General features: G+C 36.7%; 1 protein-coding gene across 1 annotated transcript; it reads left to right on the forward strand.

The window, feature by feature from the left end:
• Positions 1-7,353: 7,353 nt before the first annotated feature.
• Positions 7,354-17,074, forward strand: LOC140237449 (myeloid differentiation primary response protein MyD88-like). Its single transcript, XM_072317376.1, has 6 exons — positions 7,354-7,998; positions 10,056-10,121; positions 10,675-10,749; positions 11,396-11,573; positions 13,061-13,152; positions 14,028-17,074. Exons 1-6 carry the CDS (start codon positions 7,422-7,424, stop codon positions 14,174-14,176), a joined length of 1,137 nt encoding a protein of 378 aa, XP_072173477.1. The 5' UTR covers positions 7,354-7,421; the 3' UTR covers positions 14,177-17,074.
• Positions 17,075-18,706: the final 1,632 nt, after the last annotated feature.

The following is an 18,706-nucleotide window of genomic DNA, read 5'->3' on the forward strand; positions in this document are numbered from 1 at the left end:
TAACTACGGCTCAAAACACACTACTCTTGATATCAGTGAAATTGATGCGTGGATGGGATGTGTCAGAGTGACTAGATATCTAGTCAAATTTATGACTCTCACTGTTTCATCAGTAACTTGATGGCTTCATGAATGTCCATCAAATCTCTACAAACATATGGTTTAATAGGTCAAATTCTCGATCAGTGTTTGGAGAAAAACTTTTCGCAGTCAGAGATTGACAGTGAGTGAACAACTTTTGCAGTTATACCATGTGCGCTACATCTCATACCTCGTTAACAATGTTTGTGTATTCAGCAAACTTTGTACTTAGATTGAATGGACTGACAGCATCATGGGCTGAGGATGAGCATGACTGGTAGTGTTATATCTAACAGTATGTGCATTGGGTACAGCTCTTGTAAGTGGAGCAGTGGTAGCTGCCTCTGTGACAAAATTTGGTCAGTTTCAATGTCTAGCTTGTATTCATTACATGGATATGTGTTTGCCAAATCCCTTGAAATACTCATCAAGAAGGGAAAACAGATCTCTTTTTTTTTCCCCCACTGAATTTTTCTTGGATGCATTGTCAGTGAAGAGTTGCCATGCATGTTTTCAACTTTGATAGAACAACACCTTGATGCGGAGTGGTGGTGATGTTGCAGCAGGTACCTGACTTCACACCAAAGGACGCTTTCCTTCGATCTTCTGTTGAAATATTTCGCTTTCTGTCATCATACTGAAGTGTGAGCAAGAGGTTTGTGTTGTAGAGGCTGTTGTATCGCTCTGTACTCTGGATAATAATCCTTTACACTGTGACATGTGATTGTTTAGAGCTTACCTCTTCTTCATTGTTGGAGACCACTTAAAGACTAACTTGAATCCATTTGCTCTTAATATCATAATCAACTCAACAAAAAGGTATTCAATACACACATGTGTTTCTTACAAATGTCAAATTTACTGTCTGGGCAGTCATTATCTTGCAGTTGTTTTCAAGTGGGCAATGGCGTATGGGCAATTACGAAGTACGCGTGCACGACTATGTTTATTGAAGCACCTCATAAGAGACAGTGTTGTCTTGTAATTTGACATATCATAGACCTGTCTTGAAGGATTATGGATGAAGGTGAATGTAAATTCTTTAAGGTCACGATATGTTCATTGTTGTGTATATGTCATTGTAAAGAGGGTGACATATTTGCTGAAAGGGGGAAAGTAGTACTACTATCTCATGTCTGTCATGTTTTATACAGTTTATTCATATTACAATTCATATGTGCTGTCTGTCAGTTACATGTTTTTGTGTTTCAATGTGAAGATCATTCTCCATTTCTTTTTTCCGCATTACATCGTGGTAATTATGACTTTTTCTTATTGTGGTGCTATTACAATCAAGGATCCAATGTCCCTCAGTGAGAAAGCAAGAAATAACTCCCTGATTTTCTTGAATTCCTGATTGCTTATGATGCCTCGCAGTCACCATGCTTCTCAGTCTTTTGGCTAAGCTCAGGTGAAGCAAGCTGAGCATTCTACTGGTAAAAATAAGTGGAATGAAATGAAATAAAATCCTGGTTTCACTCTATGGATGCTGCTTCTGGATTGCCTGGACAGATTTGCTTATAAAGCTTACACATGAAAATTGCATAGCCACACCAGAAAACGAGTGAATGATACCAGCTCCTCATAGTTTTCCCCAGGTGACTAGCAATAATCAGCAAATGGTATCAACTAGTCACATTGTGCCATACAGAGAAGAAGAAGAAAAAGAAAAAGAAAAAGAAGAATGGAAATTGTATTCACTTCAAAAAATAAGGTAACTGAAGTTTCTGATTTTTGTTTCCATTTATTAAAGTTATCAGAAGATTATTAAACAAAAACAAAGATGGTTTCTTGTCATCTTAGTTACTTCTTTTACACATCTCTCAGTCAGTTGATTGACTGCCTTTGAACTGTCATTCATCAAACCCACGAGGCTCATTTATTGTAAAAGTAGAAGAGGCTGAAAACAGTAACCCATTGAAGACGAGTCTAGAGTATACACATGCAAGTCCCTATGGGAAATGCTTGTTGTAGCAAAAGCAGCCCATCCTCATCAATGGGTTAAGAGAAATAAGGAGTTTATGACATGTATTCACTTCTCGCTTCCAAGCCTTCCATATTATAGCGTAGCTGAGAGTCGATGCAAATTATATTGAGCAGGAAAATCGTTGTGGAGTTGTCAAGTGGTTGAGGAGCTCGCAAAAGAAGATGGTTGCCCATTTAGCAATGAAATGGATGCAGCAAGGAATATGTAATACCATTTCCAGATCCCCCATCCCCTCAGTGGTTTGCAAATTGGTGTGTTCTTTTCAGTGCTAAAATGCCAGGTGGTGTATGTTGACATGTTGCAAAGCATTCACTGATTTACCCCATGCACATGTCTTCAATCAACCTTCAACCTTATTGTCAGTATTAGGCATATCATCAATACATATTTCTTTTCTTGAAGTTTCAGCTGTGAGTAGTGGGTTCAAAGAGGAGGCTGCAAAAATATAAAGTTCTGAGTTATTGGCTGAAGTGGTCACTGTGACACATACTTTAGACATTGGGTTGAAACATAGACCATGAAGGAAATGGTATTAGATTTTTTTAGTCTGGGCAGAATTGCAAAGTCAGTTTCAGATGGGGAAGAAACATCAAATTTGTGATTTTGTGATCTGATTGGGCCACATGAAAGATTTGCACTTACCCTTTATGCAATCTGTTGAATAAAAATGAGTTTCTGAAGACAGGGTATGTATTTATATATTTCATTTTTTTTTTTTTTTTTTTGATGAGGCAATACTTGGTAACTCTCAATGTGCAGTAAAAGACTATTAGAATGGGCTTACGAGTATTTTGTAATGCACTGTTAGATGTCCCTGTAGCATTCAGCAATTCTCGAAACCTTTTGGCTTATATTCTTATAGCTTTTTATTTTTTTCTATGAGTGATATTATCTGTTGACTGTTTCTCGTTGATTCCAAAGTTTTTGTCTGTATATATTGTGGTAGTAGCACATCATCATGACTGTATTCAGAAATGTTTTCATATAGATTGTAAAATATCAATTTTTTTGTAAATGTTCGCATTTCATTAGAGCACTTACATGCCATTCTCAGAAACACTTAAGAGTACTACTTCATAACAGAAAACTCCATGATTAGACCTTCTTTGATTTGGTAAAGTATTGCAGTTATGACCAAGTCTCACTTATCCAGACTCGAATGTGAAAGTTCTATTTTCATGTGAATGACATAGTGAATATTTAATAAGTGGTAGGACATCAATGTTGCCATAACGTACTGGTATTGAAGTTGCCATTTATAACCTGTGAAAATAACAGGACACTGAAGGCTTCCTTGGTGGTAGAATGTTTGGTGGTAGATAACTATACACAGCCCAGTTGCTGTAAAAATGCGATGCCGTGCTCTGCAAGGCATCTGGTCGGGCTAGATGGTAGAAGGCTTAACAGTGCACCATAGAATATGTGGTGCACTGTTAAGCCTTCTACCACCCAATAGGACGATGAGTTCAGGTGTTCCATTGTTAGTATCACATTATGAAGTTAGCAATTTGTAAGGATTATCTTTTCCTTCTAAAGGGAACAAACAATCACAACAAACTTGGCAAAATTATGATTACCTGTATGCAACTTTATGCTCTCAACCAACCTGCCAAGTCTTCACAATTCTGATGGAGGCTCCCTAAAAAACAAACAAGCAAACACACAAAAACAGAAATATATGTTTGTTATTCTGACAAGAGACAATAAAAATTCTCTGATTTGCAAGTTGTCATTGTTTACTGAGGTAGATCTGTGATACCTCTAAAGGAACAACCTTGAGTTTGATGCAAATATTTTTGCAGCCCTTATGGCTACTTCACTGAAACAGCCAAAGGTAGAAAATGCAAGATGAAGGAATATTTATATAATGAGTTGAAGACCAAAAGCCAAAAATACTCCCTTCACTTTGCATGAAATAGATTTTGATGTTAGAGATCTTTCAGAAGAAAACTGCTTGTACTGGGCATTACACCAACAACTACATATCGTCATGTTTGCATCTACAGTACTTAAACCATGTAGCACTGTCCTCGGTATCTTAGCTGAATTTAGCAGCCTTGTTAGAATATGTCACAAAGGGTAACTAGTGATGTCTATTTGTTATTTAGCATTGGGTCACTCGACAGCCAGATTTGCTTTGTCTGCCATATTGTATTTCAGGATTAGTATGTTGTATTCACAAGGCTGCAGCAAAGTGTTCATGCCAACCACAGATATGATTAATTCAGTGTTATTTTTTCTTGCAGTTAGGAAGTTCTTTTAGAACTGTCGTGATTTTTACAATGTTCCTAATGCAATGTATTCACACACTTACTTGCAAGAATGTATTTGAAGAAAATACAGGTTTGGATTCCCTGTGTGATATTTCTGGACAGTAAACAACGTCATTTCAATGACAGAAAAGAAGTTTACAGAAATTCATGGCAATCACTTTCAATAGATATATGGTTCTGTCCACCAGGATTCTATGAAATTATATACAAGGAACATTTTCACCAAGTGCTGTCTATATTCCAGTATTCATAAATTTATGAAGAAATCAACTGTATTGTAGCTCTGAAGTTAGCATACAAATCACATAGTTTACAAATGAGTGTTGTTGATTTTTTTTAAAGGGAAAATAAGGGAAACTGCTTGAGATACTTTCCATCATCTTTATGTCTCAGTGTTTGTGCTGATTATCTTTATTTGAGTAATGTTGGCTATTGTTGACATTTTCTTACCTCTGTTGTCACGGTATCAAATTTGTTATCATGGTATCAAATTTGTTGTCATGGTATCAAAATTGTTGTAAATTTTGTATTTGCAGTGCCTCTGGTTGAACTCAGCACAGATGGAAGGAATAAATTGAACAGAAGAAGAAGAAGAAAGTTATCATTTGATTGTTTCACTTCATTTTTTGATAGCTGTATCAGAGACTGGAATGGTAAGAGAAAGAATGCGAGGAAGAGAGCAGGAGGGAGAGATAGCAAAAAGGGGAGGAGGGGGAGGTGGAGAGCATGCCCTATAAGCAGTGCAAAGTGTACAGAAGCCCTCCAATGAGAAGACTGGAGTAGATGACCAGAACAATACATTTTTAAAGTACTATTTGTTTACTTTTGTTGCATTAACTGCAGTAGCCAAAGATAAACCCACTGAAACTGATTTTCAGAGAGTCAATCTCTAGATCACTGCTCCACGTACTAGGCTGTACATGAATATAACGCACAATTAAAGCGATAAATACTATACAGATATTGCCTTTTTAGAGGTGTAATATAACACACTTGACATGCCCACAGGAGTTTAACTTTGCCGAAGAGATTATTTTTTTCTGAAACATGCAGCGCTGAGGGAAAATATTGTCTCAAGGGGGAAATATATCTTCCAAGGGACTGTCAAGTTTTAATTTACAACGATAGACAAGACAACATGTACAATACTAGCTGTACTATTATGGTCTACGTAAATACACATCATTTCATTCTATCCCCATCGGTAGCCAGTCAAATTCCAGAATCATGTCTCATGACGTGATGTCACTGGTCACAATATGATTTTTGATTCTTGCTGCATCAGTTATGTGATTGCAGTATGTCTAGTCACCAACCAGTATTTATGTAGACCATTTAATGTAAACAACTAATAATAATTAAATAAAAGATAATGATTGTGATGAAAGCAGCACCATTCTCACATAGACTATATCCTGCTTCTTTGTGCTTGAAACAGATGTGTTGCATTGCATGTTGAATGAAAGGTGGTATGAATATATCAACAGAAGAAGTATGTGATGTAATGAGGATGTGGAATATGTAATAGCTATTTACTTCTGGCAACTCATTGAAGTACTGTTAAAGTGGAAATCTTCGCAGTGTTGAAATTTTTGCGCATTTCGCGCAACCCGTAACTAGCGCGAAAATAAAAGCATGCGAATATTTTTGCTTGCCATATGTTCCAGTAGTTGATGTCTTGATTCCGCGGAATTAAAAACACGCGAAAGTCTTCTTACCCCGCCGAGCGCGAAAAATTAGTCGCGCGAAAATATCCACTTTTACAGTAAACAGGTGTCTTGATTATTATCATCACTAACATTGATACCAGTAACTGTCTGATCAGTCTATAAAGATATTAATTACAGTATAATATTCATCATCATATCATTACTATTATTCTTTATTATCATTTTCTATCATCGTTGTGTTATTGTCATTAAAGGGTGTGTACAGTTCTGGTCGAGGTGAGGATTTAGCTTTTAACGTTTTGCGAGATATTCAGAAATCACTCTATGAGATGTCAAAGAGCATGCAGTTCTAAGGGGTATCAAAAGTTTATTTGATGAAAAACGGTTTTGAAATGGCTGAGATATCCAAAAAACAAGGTGAAACAAAGAGATCCTAATGGCATGTCGCCTTTTATTATTAGCACTTTTTTTGATATCTCGGCCATTTGAAAACCAATTTTCATCAAATAAACGTTGATTCCTTCTTAAAATTGCATGCTCTTTCATATTTCATAAGAGGCTTTTCATTATCTCACTTAGGAATGGTCAAAACATGAATCCCCACCTCAACCAGTACTGTACAGTCCCTTTAACACTGTCATCATTACAATAATTATTGCTGATATTATTGTAATTATTCAATTATTGAAATTCTATGCTATCTTCAGATAATGCTAGGTGTAACTCAAGATACATCAGATAAAGATGTCAATAAAGCAATTTGACATGCTGTAATTGACCTATTGTGGTTACAATGGAATGCACTTAGAGTTCAAGTAACTCTGCCATAATTTACTGTATCTCTCTAACTGCCCTGTTCTCTACCACTTTGAGGGACTCACAACCCACAATGCAATCTAGGGAGGTAGGCCTGGGTTGTTATGCATGCCCCTGGGCTATCAAAGCTCTTCATTCATGTGACGTAGCAAATATTTAAGGGGATTTCCCTCTTTGGCTCACGTGATCTAGGTACCAGACTTTAGTATTTTGTGTAAGTTATTTGCGACTTCTGTGAAACAATTATTATCCCTCCAATTCAATAAATAAGCCAATAAGCACATTATAATTTGGGTTATCCTGGCTATCTTAGAGATTTTGATAAATATGAGCGAAACTCCATTGTTTGATCCAAACACCTTTTATTTCAAGAGTTTGGAATCTAGACTAGCAGAAATCCAGGAAGTACAAGACCCATTTTACGTAGATGTATCGAGTTTCGTAAACGATCGAGTAGTGTACTAGCTGTATGTGTGACTGCATGCCATATAGGGTAGTTACAGCCACCCCCTGAAAACGCCAACAACGAAAGAGCTTTAGAACAGGAAATCGTCATACGCATAAGACCGGATCCGTAAACAAATTTTTTTTACGATGAGTTACAAGGATTTAACCGCACGAGTTTACATAGAAAAGAAAGGGAATGACGACAGCGCCATATCAACGATTCACTTCCGTGACAAAGATGAAAGCACCCGGACCCGGGATCAAATAATGAGTGGCACAGCGGAACTCTCTTCGGTTTCGTGTACATCTGCAGCATCCCACTCCCAGCACATGGTATCGTCGCCTGCGTGTGACGATAAAACAAGCTCGGTCCTGAAGTCGAATAGCATGGCTGGGAGCCACCCAAATTCTGCCAAAACCGATGAAAAACGTCCTGTGATCGACAGGAATATCCCTGCAATTGCCATAGGTAGACAAACGAGAAGGATATTGTCTCAGTTCCTGACTCCCCCTAAATATGGATCGAAAAACTGGGAAGACATGGCCGAGGAAATGGGCTTCAATTACCAACTGGACATTCTGAACTTCCAATTGAAAGATGACCCAGTGGCTACAGTCATGTCAGAATGGAGCACGAAGGCGGACAGTACAATCGGAAGACTTCTGGATATCCTAGACATCATTGATAGGCCAGATGTACTTGATGCGTTGCCCGATTTGTTAGGTGAGACTTGGAGTGGTATATGGGTCATTCTTCGCTAAACTAGTAGGCTAAGTCAGTGTATGTCAGTGTATATTTTTGGCCTTACAAATTATTGAAAGAAAAAGTGTCTGAGAAATGGAAAATTTTTCACAAATTGGGAAAATCACGATGAATTTGACTTCATTTAATACAGGTGCAATCTTTATGGGGTGGTTCTTCATTTAAAATAACTTTCAATTTTTAGTGCTGCAGTGATAAATTTATGCAAAATGTGACATGACGGAGATGACATTTTGTAATCTAATGTAGCATAAACAAATTTTAAGGTTAGATTTAATGCAACTGAACAAAAAAATAAATAGCAGTGGTTAAAGGTCTTCCAATTATGATTAAAACCATGCATTTTTTTATATCACTTGAGTCTTTATTGTTATTTTGTAATAAAGAAAAATTCCATCAACGTCATCTCCATCACTTTTCGTGATGGAGATGACGGGTCCAACAATTAATGGCCTCATATCATCTTCCCAATCCATTCACCTGCAGTAGAACTGGGTGTGCTGGTAGAGGATATGATCTTCTCTCCCGTTATGCCACCAAAATTATAAATCATTTTGATTTGATATGTAATTTTGAGCGTTCCGAGATGACGCTGAATAAAGGTATGACCTGGCTTTTGTCACAAATTTCAAAAAAATTATAACTTTCTTGTTTAAAATATTAATCTGTCATGTAGCACTACTGCCACTAATAAAATACCTAGGGTACCCGACATTTTTCGTTAATGGCGCCCTAAATGTTCTTGACGGAGATGATGCAAAATTGCGGGACACAAGATTTTGAATTATTGATTTCATTTTTTTCTTAAATCGTTTGATCTTATGCTAATGATTTAATAGTACGCTCTGAAATGAACTAAAAGACCATTCAAAAACGTTTCAACATGCTTCCATCTTGAAATGCAACATTAGAATATTCATTTGTAGTATCACCGTAACATGGAGTTTTTAGTGGTACAGACACAGGAAAATTAAAATAATAGGTCAGGATAAACAATTCATCTTCTTTGTTCAATGTTATCCTAATTTCATGAATGTAAGTCATCGTAAACAGAATAGAAAGTAATGAAATTACCTTTTATTTATTTATTTATTTTTTTTACATATTACCTTTGAATAAGAGGGACACCGAAATATACACTTAGCGAAGAATGACCCATTATATGCGAATTACACATTTGTATCACTGCACTGTTATTGCCCCAGTCTGTGAAAAGGGGAATCATATCTGCCCTGAACTTTCTTGCACATTCTTGTGCCAATTTGGGGTCTTCCACTAAAGGCTCAATGTGCCCGGTTGATACAGATTAAAATTTGCAGACTAGTCTCCCACTGGTTCTGTTGTGAGTTATCGGGGGTGATCCACAAGGGGTAACTGTATAAACCAAATACTTTGTGAGGTTTTTAATATTGTGAATTTTGCCAGTTGGGTGCTATTCATGAATCTAAAAACATGCAAAAATATCAACTCTGATCCCAACATGAATGTCACATGCACGCATACACTTCTCCGTTCATTACTATACTCCATATTTGATTTTGCTTTAACACGCATTTCCCATCTATACTCGGGACTCGTCCTCAATAGGTTACAATGTGAGCTAATTTTAGTGAAAGCTTGAATGTAATTAATCAAATGCTTGGGTGATATTTATGATTATAATTATTTTATTCAGGAGTAGTGCTTTTGGTTATGGTTGGAGCAAGGAGTAAAAATGCTAGACACCTCCCCCCCCCCCCCCCCTTCATGAGAAGAATCTCAAGATGAAGAAGCTATAGAAAGACATGTTTTTTTTAAAGGGAACAAAAAATATGTGGGGATGGGGGTGCCACCCTCCCCGCTTCCACAGCCCTTTTCTCAGGAATAATAATGCATTGGGGGGGGGGGGGGGTTGGTTCTCTATCAATTTCTCCACTCACCAATTATTCATCTTTTCTTATCAATTCTATACAGTATATATTGTATGGTGTCAAGTAACCTGCTCTTTTTCTGTCTCCTATTGATTCGATCACATGCAGCCACTGACTGCAGGCGATGGATGGAGAGACAAGCTCAAGCCCAGACTCCAGTGCAAGTCCCAGAAGGTATCATCACATCTCTCATTGAAACTACAGAGAAAAGTAAATGGAATCTGAGGAAAATTCTCATCCTGCAGTGTCCCAGCTTGTTGCTTTTCATCTCTCTGTTTTGTTTTGTTTTTCATGCCAAATGACATTTTGATGCATAGTGTTGGAAATCTATGTTTGTGTACTATGGCCACATCCTAGACTGACAAGATTATTTTGTGGGATTTTAAAAAAAAGAAGAAAATGAAAAAATAAATGACGTTATTACTGAATTTACCAAACAATTCAGATGCTGAAAAGATCTGTATCTGTATACCAGAAGACTAGAGAGATTAAGTCATGTATCATTTTGTACTTTGTGGACAACATTAGATGTTACACTTTGTCATGGACCAGCTTTCATGAGCCTTGAATACTTCTTGAATGTGCCTATTACAGACGATAGGTCCATCCAGGGGGTGGTTCCCGCCTCCCTGGCCTATCAAAGAATTAGAGAGATGCCTAACAGAATGTAGGTTTATATCATTTAATTTCTTGTGAAATGTTTGTGTTGCTCTTCCGTACCACACAGTAAGCGGTGGATCCATCAATGCACAGACAGCTATGCAGCAGCTGAGGGGGATCACAATGGGAGATGATCCTACTGGTAAGAACACAGTTGGCATTCCATAGCATGTTATTGTCCCCTTTTTCCTAATCTGTCAACTAAACTGGTACTTTTATGATACCATTGACTGATTTTTTCCCTTTGAATAATCACACACTAAATAAGAAATTATCCACTCTACATTCTTTCTATCTTGCTTGAAGAAAAAGAAATATCTTCGAGTGTGGGTTACAATAAACAAAAAACTGTATACATGATATCCTTTTGAAATATAATAAATCGATTTTGACTGATAGATCATCCACTTCATCATCTATAAAGAGACACGTCCCATGTGTACTGTTTTGAGGCAGCATTGCATAATACTGGACATTTTGAAGCTCTCATCTGACATCCTAAACTCCTCTGTGTTTCTTACTGGCAATAAGAAAGAAGATGTACTGTAAAACCCGAAGTTTTCACGTGCATGTAACTTTCGCAAATTTCATGAGGAGTCGAAATTCACAAAAGTAAAATGCACATGAAAGATTTACCCAGTTTTTTGCATTGAATACCAGTGGCAATTTGCAAACTTCATGCCACGAAATAGCCGTTGGCTCCAATTTTTTAAAGTTCCATGCTGCGAATGTTTGTGGTTTGAGAGTGTATTACAGAAGAATGTGGCTTTCCTTTCTCTCCTCTGAAGGTCCCCCGGAAACCTTTGATGCCTACGTGTGCTTCGCGGAGACCGACTACAGTTTTGTCCAGACTTTGATTCAAGAGCTTGAGGGCCCTCCACACAACTTCAAGCTTTGCATCGACATCCGCAACTTGGTGCCGGGGGGCTCCTACGAAACTGTCACGGCCGAAATTATTGAGAATAGGTGACCTATCCAATCATCTTCATATCCTTCATAGATTGGAAAGCAAAAAAAAAAAACAAAAACAAATACATGTAAAGACATTTGTGATTAATTGCACACAAAAATCTATCCAGTTGATTCTGTCAAAATTGTGAATACAGCATGCAGACCAAGGGTACGCATTTTTGTTGGATATTGCTCTGAAAGAGGTTTCAATGAAACTTTTTAAAAAGTTCATTTACTAACTTGTCAAGTACTGTAAAATGAGGAATGTTTGCGTGCATTTTAATTTCACGAATTTTTTGAGAGCCAAGATTCGCGAAATTAAAATGTACGCAAAGGCTATTTCTACACTGTATGCATTTACTGCCAGAGGCACTTCGTGCTGTGAAAAAGGCTGTCGGCTCCAATTTGCAAAAATTTCATGCCGCTAAAATATCATGTTTTACAGCACTGCAGAATAATCAGTTTAAAATTGTCATGAAGTACAGCAACTAATAAACTTCATTTGAATGAAAACCTACCATCTTTCAAAGTATATCTGGAATCTAGGTGGACATTATTGTGCCCAGAGTTGTGTCTGAAACATCTGACCATTGATAGTGAAAAGAGAGTAGGGTGCATGAAGAACTAGGCATGGAAACTCTGACAGGGTCAGGGCGGTAAAGTTTCTGTGTGCAAGTCAGATTTGCTGGTAGGGAATGTCTCTTTATAACCATATTGTGATTCTGTTTACTCTCTCTGATTATACACAGTATCACTGCAGCTATCTTTGAAGAGGTTTTTGGCTATGGGACGCTCACTCTAGTATAATATATATCTATATGCATTAAAGGTTATAACTTTTTGACAACACACCAGCACAACAAGTCAAAGAAAGAAAGAAATCGGAATTACTGCATAAATGGCCAATTTCATTTTTGTACTGCCATATCTTCAGATGCATTATCACCGCACTCTATCTGCATAATGCTCACATCTAATAAGTAAAGTACAGGGGCGGATCCAGGAATTCTGTAAAGGGAGGGGGGGGGCGTAACTATTATTTTTGGTGCCACTTCCGGGTTTGATTTCATTTTTTTCTTTTTATTTCTTTTGTTTTTAATGATAAATAAAGGGGGGCGTGCGTCTCTTTCGCCCCCCTCTGAATCCGCCACTGAAAGTATTTGCCCAGGTGTAAGCACCCCTTACCTACCACAGGTCTTTGCTTGGAAGTGATGACTGTACACAGAAGCACAATGACCATGTTCAAACATGCCGTATGATTGGTAACCTGTTTTATATGTAGTGTGAAAGAGTTATAATGACTTTGGGAGAGTTAACTGTCTGATGTTGAGTATTCAGGGTTTTGTCTTCCTTAAAAGGCTTTACCTTTGATGCCATGAGATGAATGCGATAATTTACATGGTGTTTTGGATGAATAGAGCAGTGCTGAGGAGATATCAAATGTCTTAACGTTTTTAATTTCCTAATGAATCCTTTTTGATGATTTCCTGTCTTCCACCAAGGTGCCGTAAGATGCTGGTAATTCTCTCCCCAGAGTTCCTCCTCAGTAGAGGATGTGACTTCCAAACCAAAGTTGCAGTGTCACTTTCACCAGGTAGAGTTTTTATCCCAAAATATGTTGCAGTTGCTTGATTGCACAGACCATTTTTGGGGGGCTGAAAGTACATAAATCCTTTACAATGTGGCAGGTGCAATAACTTTTGAATTTGTTTTCTCTTTATTATTGTCATTTAGCACAATCATGGTTGATTCATTTTTATACTTTACACATTAAAGGTAGATGTACCGGTACTGTAAAGAATGTTTTTAGAAAATCTTGGCTACAGTATCTGTCATACTTCCACAAAGCGATTACAAATTCTAGTTTATGATTATTGAATTCTTCAAGAAGTGTGTATACATGTATGTGAGTGAATAGATTTGTCATACTCATTTGATGAAAAAGAAAGGTTCAAATCCTGCCCAAGTATGCATGATTTTTTTTTTATTTTTTTTTTTTATCATGGCTACTGTACTACTAAAACACTGATGCTTATTTATCTGGTGTTTATTTACGTTGATGTAGGGAAATTTGTCAATCAGTTGCAGTGAATTGTTTAACAGATAAATGTAGATATCACATGACCCATGAGTGTTATTTTACTTGACTGCAGTCAAGTTCTGTAAAGACAGCAGAAATGAACACATAAGGCTTTTCATTAAACTTATAATCTGACGTGATGTTTGTTTCATGGCAAGCTTATAACAATGATTCACAGTGTTGAAGACATGCTTGATTATGAAACCAAATACAGTATGAAGTGTAGCTTTGTTTCCTGCTCTTGGTAGTGAATGTAACATATTGGTCTCTAATGATTTCACACATTGGTTCTTGATTCAGACTGATCACTTTTAAAGATCAATTTGCTGTGAAGTGGTAGAATTTCAAGTTTGAAGTGTAAAGTGATGTACCTCCTTCTGTTCTGGCAGGTGCAATGTGCAAGCGAATAATCCCAATAATGGTCAAGCCATGCACACCACCAAACATCATCCGCCACATCACGATGTGTGACTTCACCAAGTCTGACCTCCTCCCCTGGCTGTGGGATCGTCTGCGTAGGGCCATGAGGACCCCCTGAGGACCATGGCCACTCCCTGAGGACCATGGCCACTCCCTGAGGACCATGGCCACTCCCTGAGGACAATGGCCTCTCCCTGAGGACCATGGCCACTCCCTGGGGACAATGGCCACCCCCGAGGACCATGGCCACCCCCTGAGGACATGAACTCACCACCACCTGTGCACCATGTAGCTGGGCCAAATGCACCACACATCCATCGAGCAAGCACTCCATCACAGTGTAGATACTCTTCTTTTAGCCGATATGGTTTAGAGTGTACATCATATTTCCCTTAGTCTTGGTGTAGGGCATGTCAGATGAATCTGGTAGCTTTTTTCTTATAAGTTTATTTATGGTTCCATATTCCTCATTTCATACAACTTTGCATTCCATTCTATTTCAAGAGAGGAGTACAACGAAAATAGTCATTTGAGATGGAAATAAACAAATCTATATTAAGCAATTATGAATAATGTGCAGTTTACAAGAAGAACCTACTAAAAAGCTGAAGCTTGTAGAATGTATGTTCCATAGTAATGATTTAAGAATTTAGTACAAGGTATAGTGACAAAAATGACAATATATGACAAGACAAAATGTCAATAATGTAATAAAGTTATGTAATGCACTAAAAGTAATACAGCATTCATGATTTTACCTATAAAGGTAACAAAGGTTAGTAACAATTTGGTTCAACAAATTTAGTCAAATTTAGTCACCCGAGAGAGAGTACACTTTCTTCCATACATTAGTAATATTGCAGATATTTTCCTTGTCACTGGACCAAAATCAACTAAACAGTTGTTCTCCTGTCATCTCATCTTTAACATATAAAGAGGAATACATTTACCTTTAAATGCAAAGACAAAGAAAAAAAAACCAATCGTACAAACTTTGAAAATTGATCTTGCCACTTCTTTTGAAAAAAAGTCTGCATCCATACATGAAATATGTTTTGTTTTTATGGGGTTTTTTGTCATCATAGCAACTATACAGATGGTTGCTTGAAACATTGCTTTAACCAAGCAATGAAATCATAATTATTTTGAGAGATAGATTGTATAAATGGAACTTAAGATATACCTCATTTATTTCCAGAGGAAGTTTGTAAATATTCAATATATCTCCACCAGAAAGTAGTATTATCTAAAGTTTGTATCACATATATTGAGGTGATGGCGGTAATTTTCCGGCTATGTAGAGAGCAAATCAACTGTGTGATAACTTTTACTAAATATTTGATCTGGACATCGTCTGTAAATCACCGTTAGATTCATACTCGAATTGGAACCACCTGTTGTAAGAAAACTGCTCCAAGAGTAGAAATTCTATTTCTGTAGTTTTTCTTTTCAATATTTCTCAAACATGAAAAGTGATGGATGCCTCTGTTCTGTGTATGTAGGCATGTTGTTTTTATGTATTAATTTAGAAATAGATACATGTATTATAGGAATAGTTGACTTCCTGAAATGTACAGTATGTCCCAAAAAACAAAATAAAAATGAGATTTATGCATTGATTAAACCATCTAAATGCCCTGTTTCATGCCCTTAAATTGTGTTTGGATTGATTCACCATATTTAAAGTTATCGTTGCGGAGGGTACCGTTGTAATTTTTTTTGGACATATGGTACAGTAATATATGTAAGATAGTGCCATGCACTTTCATTGAATTTTATGCAGTGTACGTTTTGGTTTGATCATTTTAGTCTCTCCCCTTGGAATTGATAGCAGTCACCATGACCTTGAGCACTTCCTCAAGGTCAAGATTCACTGGAGAGGATGTAATCTATTATTTTCTGGAAGAGGATGATGATTTAATTATCTTTCAATTCACAAGTTAAATTCAGTCAGGTATTATTGAGTGTCAAAACAATCAGCTTCTCTTCACGTTAATGGATACGAGATGTGAGGAGTAGGTTTTCTTGCCAAGTTAAACAGTCTAATGTGTTTTCTCCATTTAGCCTTCAGTGGACTTTATATAAGACATCCATTTTGTACATTCATTACTAAACCGTGTCTGGGTAAAATACACATATTGGTTTCTGAATGTTCCATGTATTTTGATATGACTTCAAATTAGCAAAATTTTAGCAAGTAGGGACTGATAAGTGTGTGATTACTCTACAATCAGAGACCCGATTCAGAATTTGACAATGGTAATCAGGTCTACTTCATTCTATTCATCTTTATAGAAGTGAAGCTCCTGGAAAGTGTACCAAAGTTTGCCTTTTTTTATACCTGGTATTCCATTGTTGTGATTTGCAGTCAAGTTGCAGTATGATGGTCAGTACAAGCCAACAATTTCTTGTAGTACAGTTGAACCTCTCTTATCCGGCCTCCCTTTATCCGGACCTCTCTATTATACGGACGCAATCTCGCCGTGATTTTTTTTTTAATAATTACGGGAGGAGAGGGGGATTCCAAACTCAATCTAACAATGGCGACCTACAGTCGACTTTGCCGAGTACAGTTTATTTTCAAGATCTACTTGATACATTTCTTAATAATTATTTAGGTAAATCATTCCAAGAATTTATAAAAGAAAATGACTTCATTCTTGCAAACACGAACCTCTGTTTTGGGGTCTCTTACTGAGTGTAACAATGAAAAGGTTGCAGTATACACATTACTACATGTGGTACTACAATGGGCTACATCAGTACATGTGTATGTATATGTACATGTATAAAGCATTGAGTCTCCCGTATCCGGCCAAATCCCTTATCCGGATGAGCCCCGGTCCCGACTTGTCCGGATACGAGAGGTTCAACTGTACTTCTGTTGTTGGTGAATGTCTGATATCGTAATTTTGTAAATCCATGTTACAAATTTGTTGAACTGTTTAATGCAGCATTGTACAGTATCTCATTTCTATCAAAGTTCATACAGAACAAAAGTTTTCATGAAATCAAATGGACAAATTTTTTATTGCAATTTGTTGTTTTTGTAATAGTGTTTTGCGCGCTGATGTGTTCCGATGTCAATGTGTGAAGTTACAGCAAATCTTTGTGTCATGTCTGAAGTAACCATGGTAGCCAAATGGTCCCACAAGAGAAGTCTGGTCTGAGTACAGTTTATCCCATCGACTTCTGGGGAATAGTGTTTCAGAAATTCTTATCTTGTCATTATATTGGTACATCAGAATTTCGCTGCATGTCATATAATGGAGAAATATTGGATGGAATATTAGTTAACTTCATGAAATCTGCACAAAAACAGGAAGAAATTTACAAAAATAGCTGTGAAAGAAACAGGAACTTTAAATTACAGAATCTTGTGTCACAGCTGTAATTTCCACTTGAAGATTCAGTTATCAAACCAGTATTTGTGAGGCCTTTGAAACTTCTGCAGCTGAATCAAATGATTATGTATGAACAACAAAAGAGCCAATTGAAAGATTAATTTTCATTCCACTTTATGGATCACTGACAATGAATGGTAGAATTTATGATCAGAAAAAAATGATCATAATTTTAAAAAAAAGTACTTTTACTTTTAGGGTTTGTTGGGTTACATCAAATGAGACTTTAGTGCTGTCACTGGTTTGGTGAGTTTGGACTAATCATTATGTTCTCTAATGAACGATTTTTAAAGTTTCCAAGTTAGCAATCACAGGGCCAACAACTTAAAGTCCCTTCCAGGAGACCAGACAATGGGGATTAAGTGCCTTGCCTAAAAACAAACCAAATATTTCTCTATGACTACGATGACATATATACACATTTTAATATAGTTTGGCTCACAACAGTAGTAATGAAGGAAACTCTGTGAAAGACATTGTTTTAACAAATTTTCGCTCAAAGGGCTTTCGCCTATAGCCCTATGGGCAAAAATTTGTCTTTCACAGAATTCCCTGAATTACTACTGTTGTGAACCAATGTCTTCTTAGACTCGTTTGATGTCACTCATCTATAAATAAATGAATAAATATAAATATATATATGTATATATATATGTATATATATGTATATATATATATGTATATATATATATATATATATATATATATATATATATATATATATATATATATATATATATATATATTTATATGATGTATATATATATATATATATACATATACAGTATGTATATACATGTACATATGTATGTATATATATATATATATATATATACACATACATATATATGCACAAACACACTCACAAAGACACACATACACACATGATTCAAAGAAGTCATGCATGCAGTCCTACTCATCTCCTGTGTAAGCCGATTACAAGCACACATTGGTGGCATATGTAGATATAACTGTCTGACAGAGATAATGAGTTATTAAAAGAAACTATGCAATGCAAATGCATGTTGACTTGTATTGATTGATAATACCCTGACGTACCTGTGAAATCTTGCATTTATCCAGGGAGGTACGTGGGCTCACCTCTCTGGTTTATCATAATGGAAACGTGCAAGTAAAGCTCAGTCTGGGGAAAAGTACTTTCCAATGTCTTTTGTCCATCATGTCAGTACTTCAGCAATGATTAACAGTTGATGTCACTGGCAGAATATTGGTTTTGAAGGATT

This window comes from Diadema setosum, chromosome 14 (assembly GCF_964275005.1).
Source record: "Diadema setosum chromosome 14, eeDiaSeto1, whole genome shotgun sequence".
NCBI classification, from domain to species: Eukaryota; Metazoa; Echinodermata; class Echinoidea; order Diadematoida; family Diadematidae; genus Diadema; species Diadema setosum.

Bases quoted from the DNA above. Each gene is read 5' to 3' on its own strand.
- LOC140237449 (XM_072317376.1), top strand. From the start codon at position 7,422: ATGAGTTACAAGGATTTAACCGCACGAGTTTACATAGAAAAGAAAGGG. The intron at 10,750-11,395 runs GTAAGAACACAG...TCTCCTCTGAAG, and splicing joins AATGGGAGATGATCCTACTG to GTCCCCCGGAAACCTTTGAT. The intron at 13,153-14,027 runs GTAGAGTTTTTA...CTGTTCTGGCAG, and splicing joins TGCAGTGTCACTTTCACCAG to GTGCAATGTGCAAGCGAATA.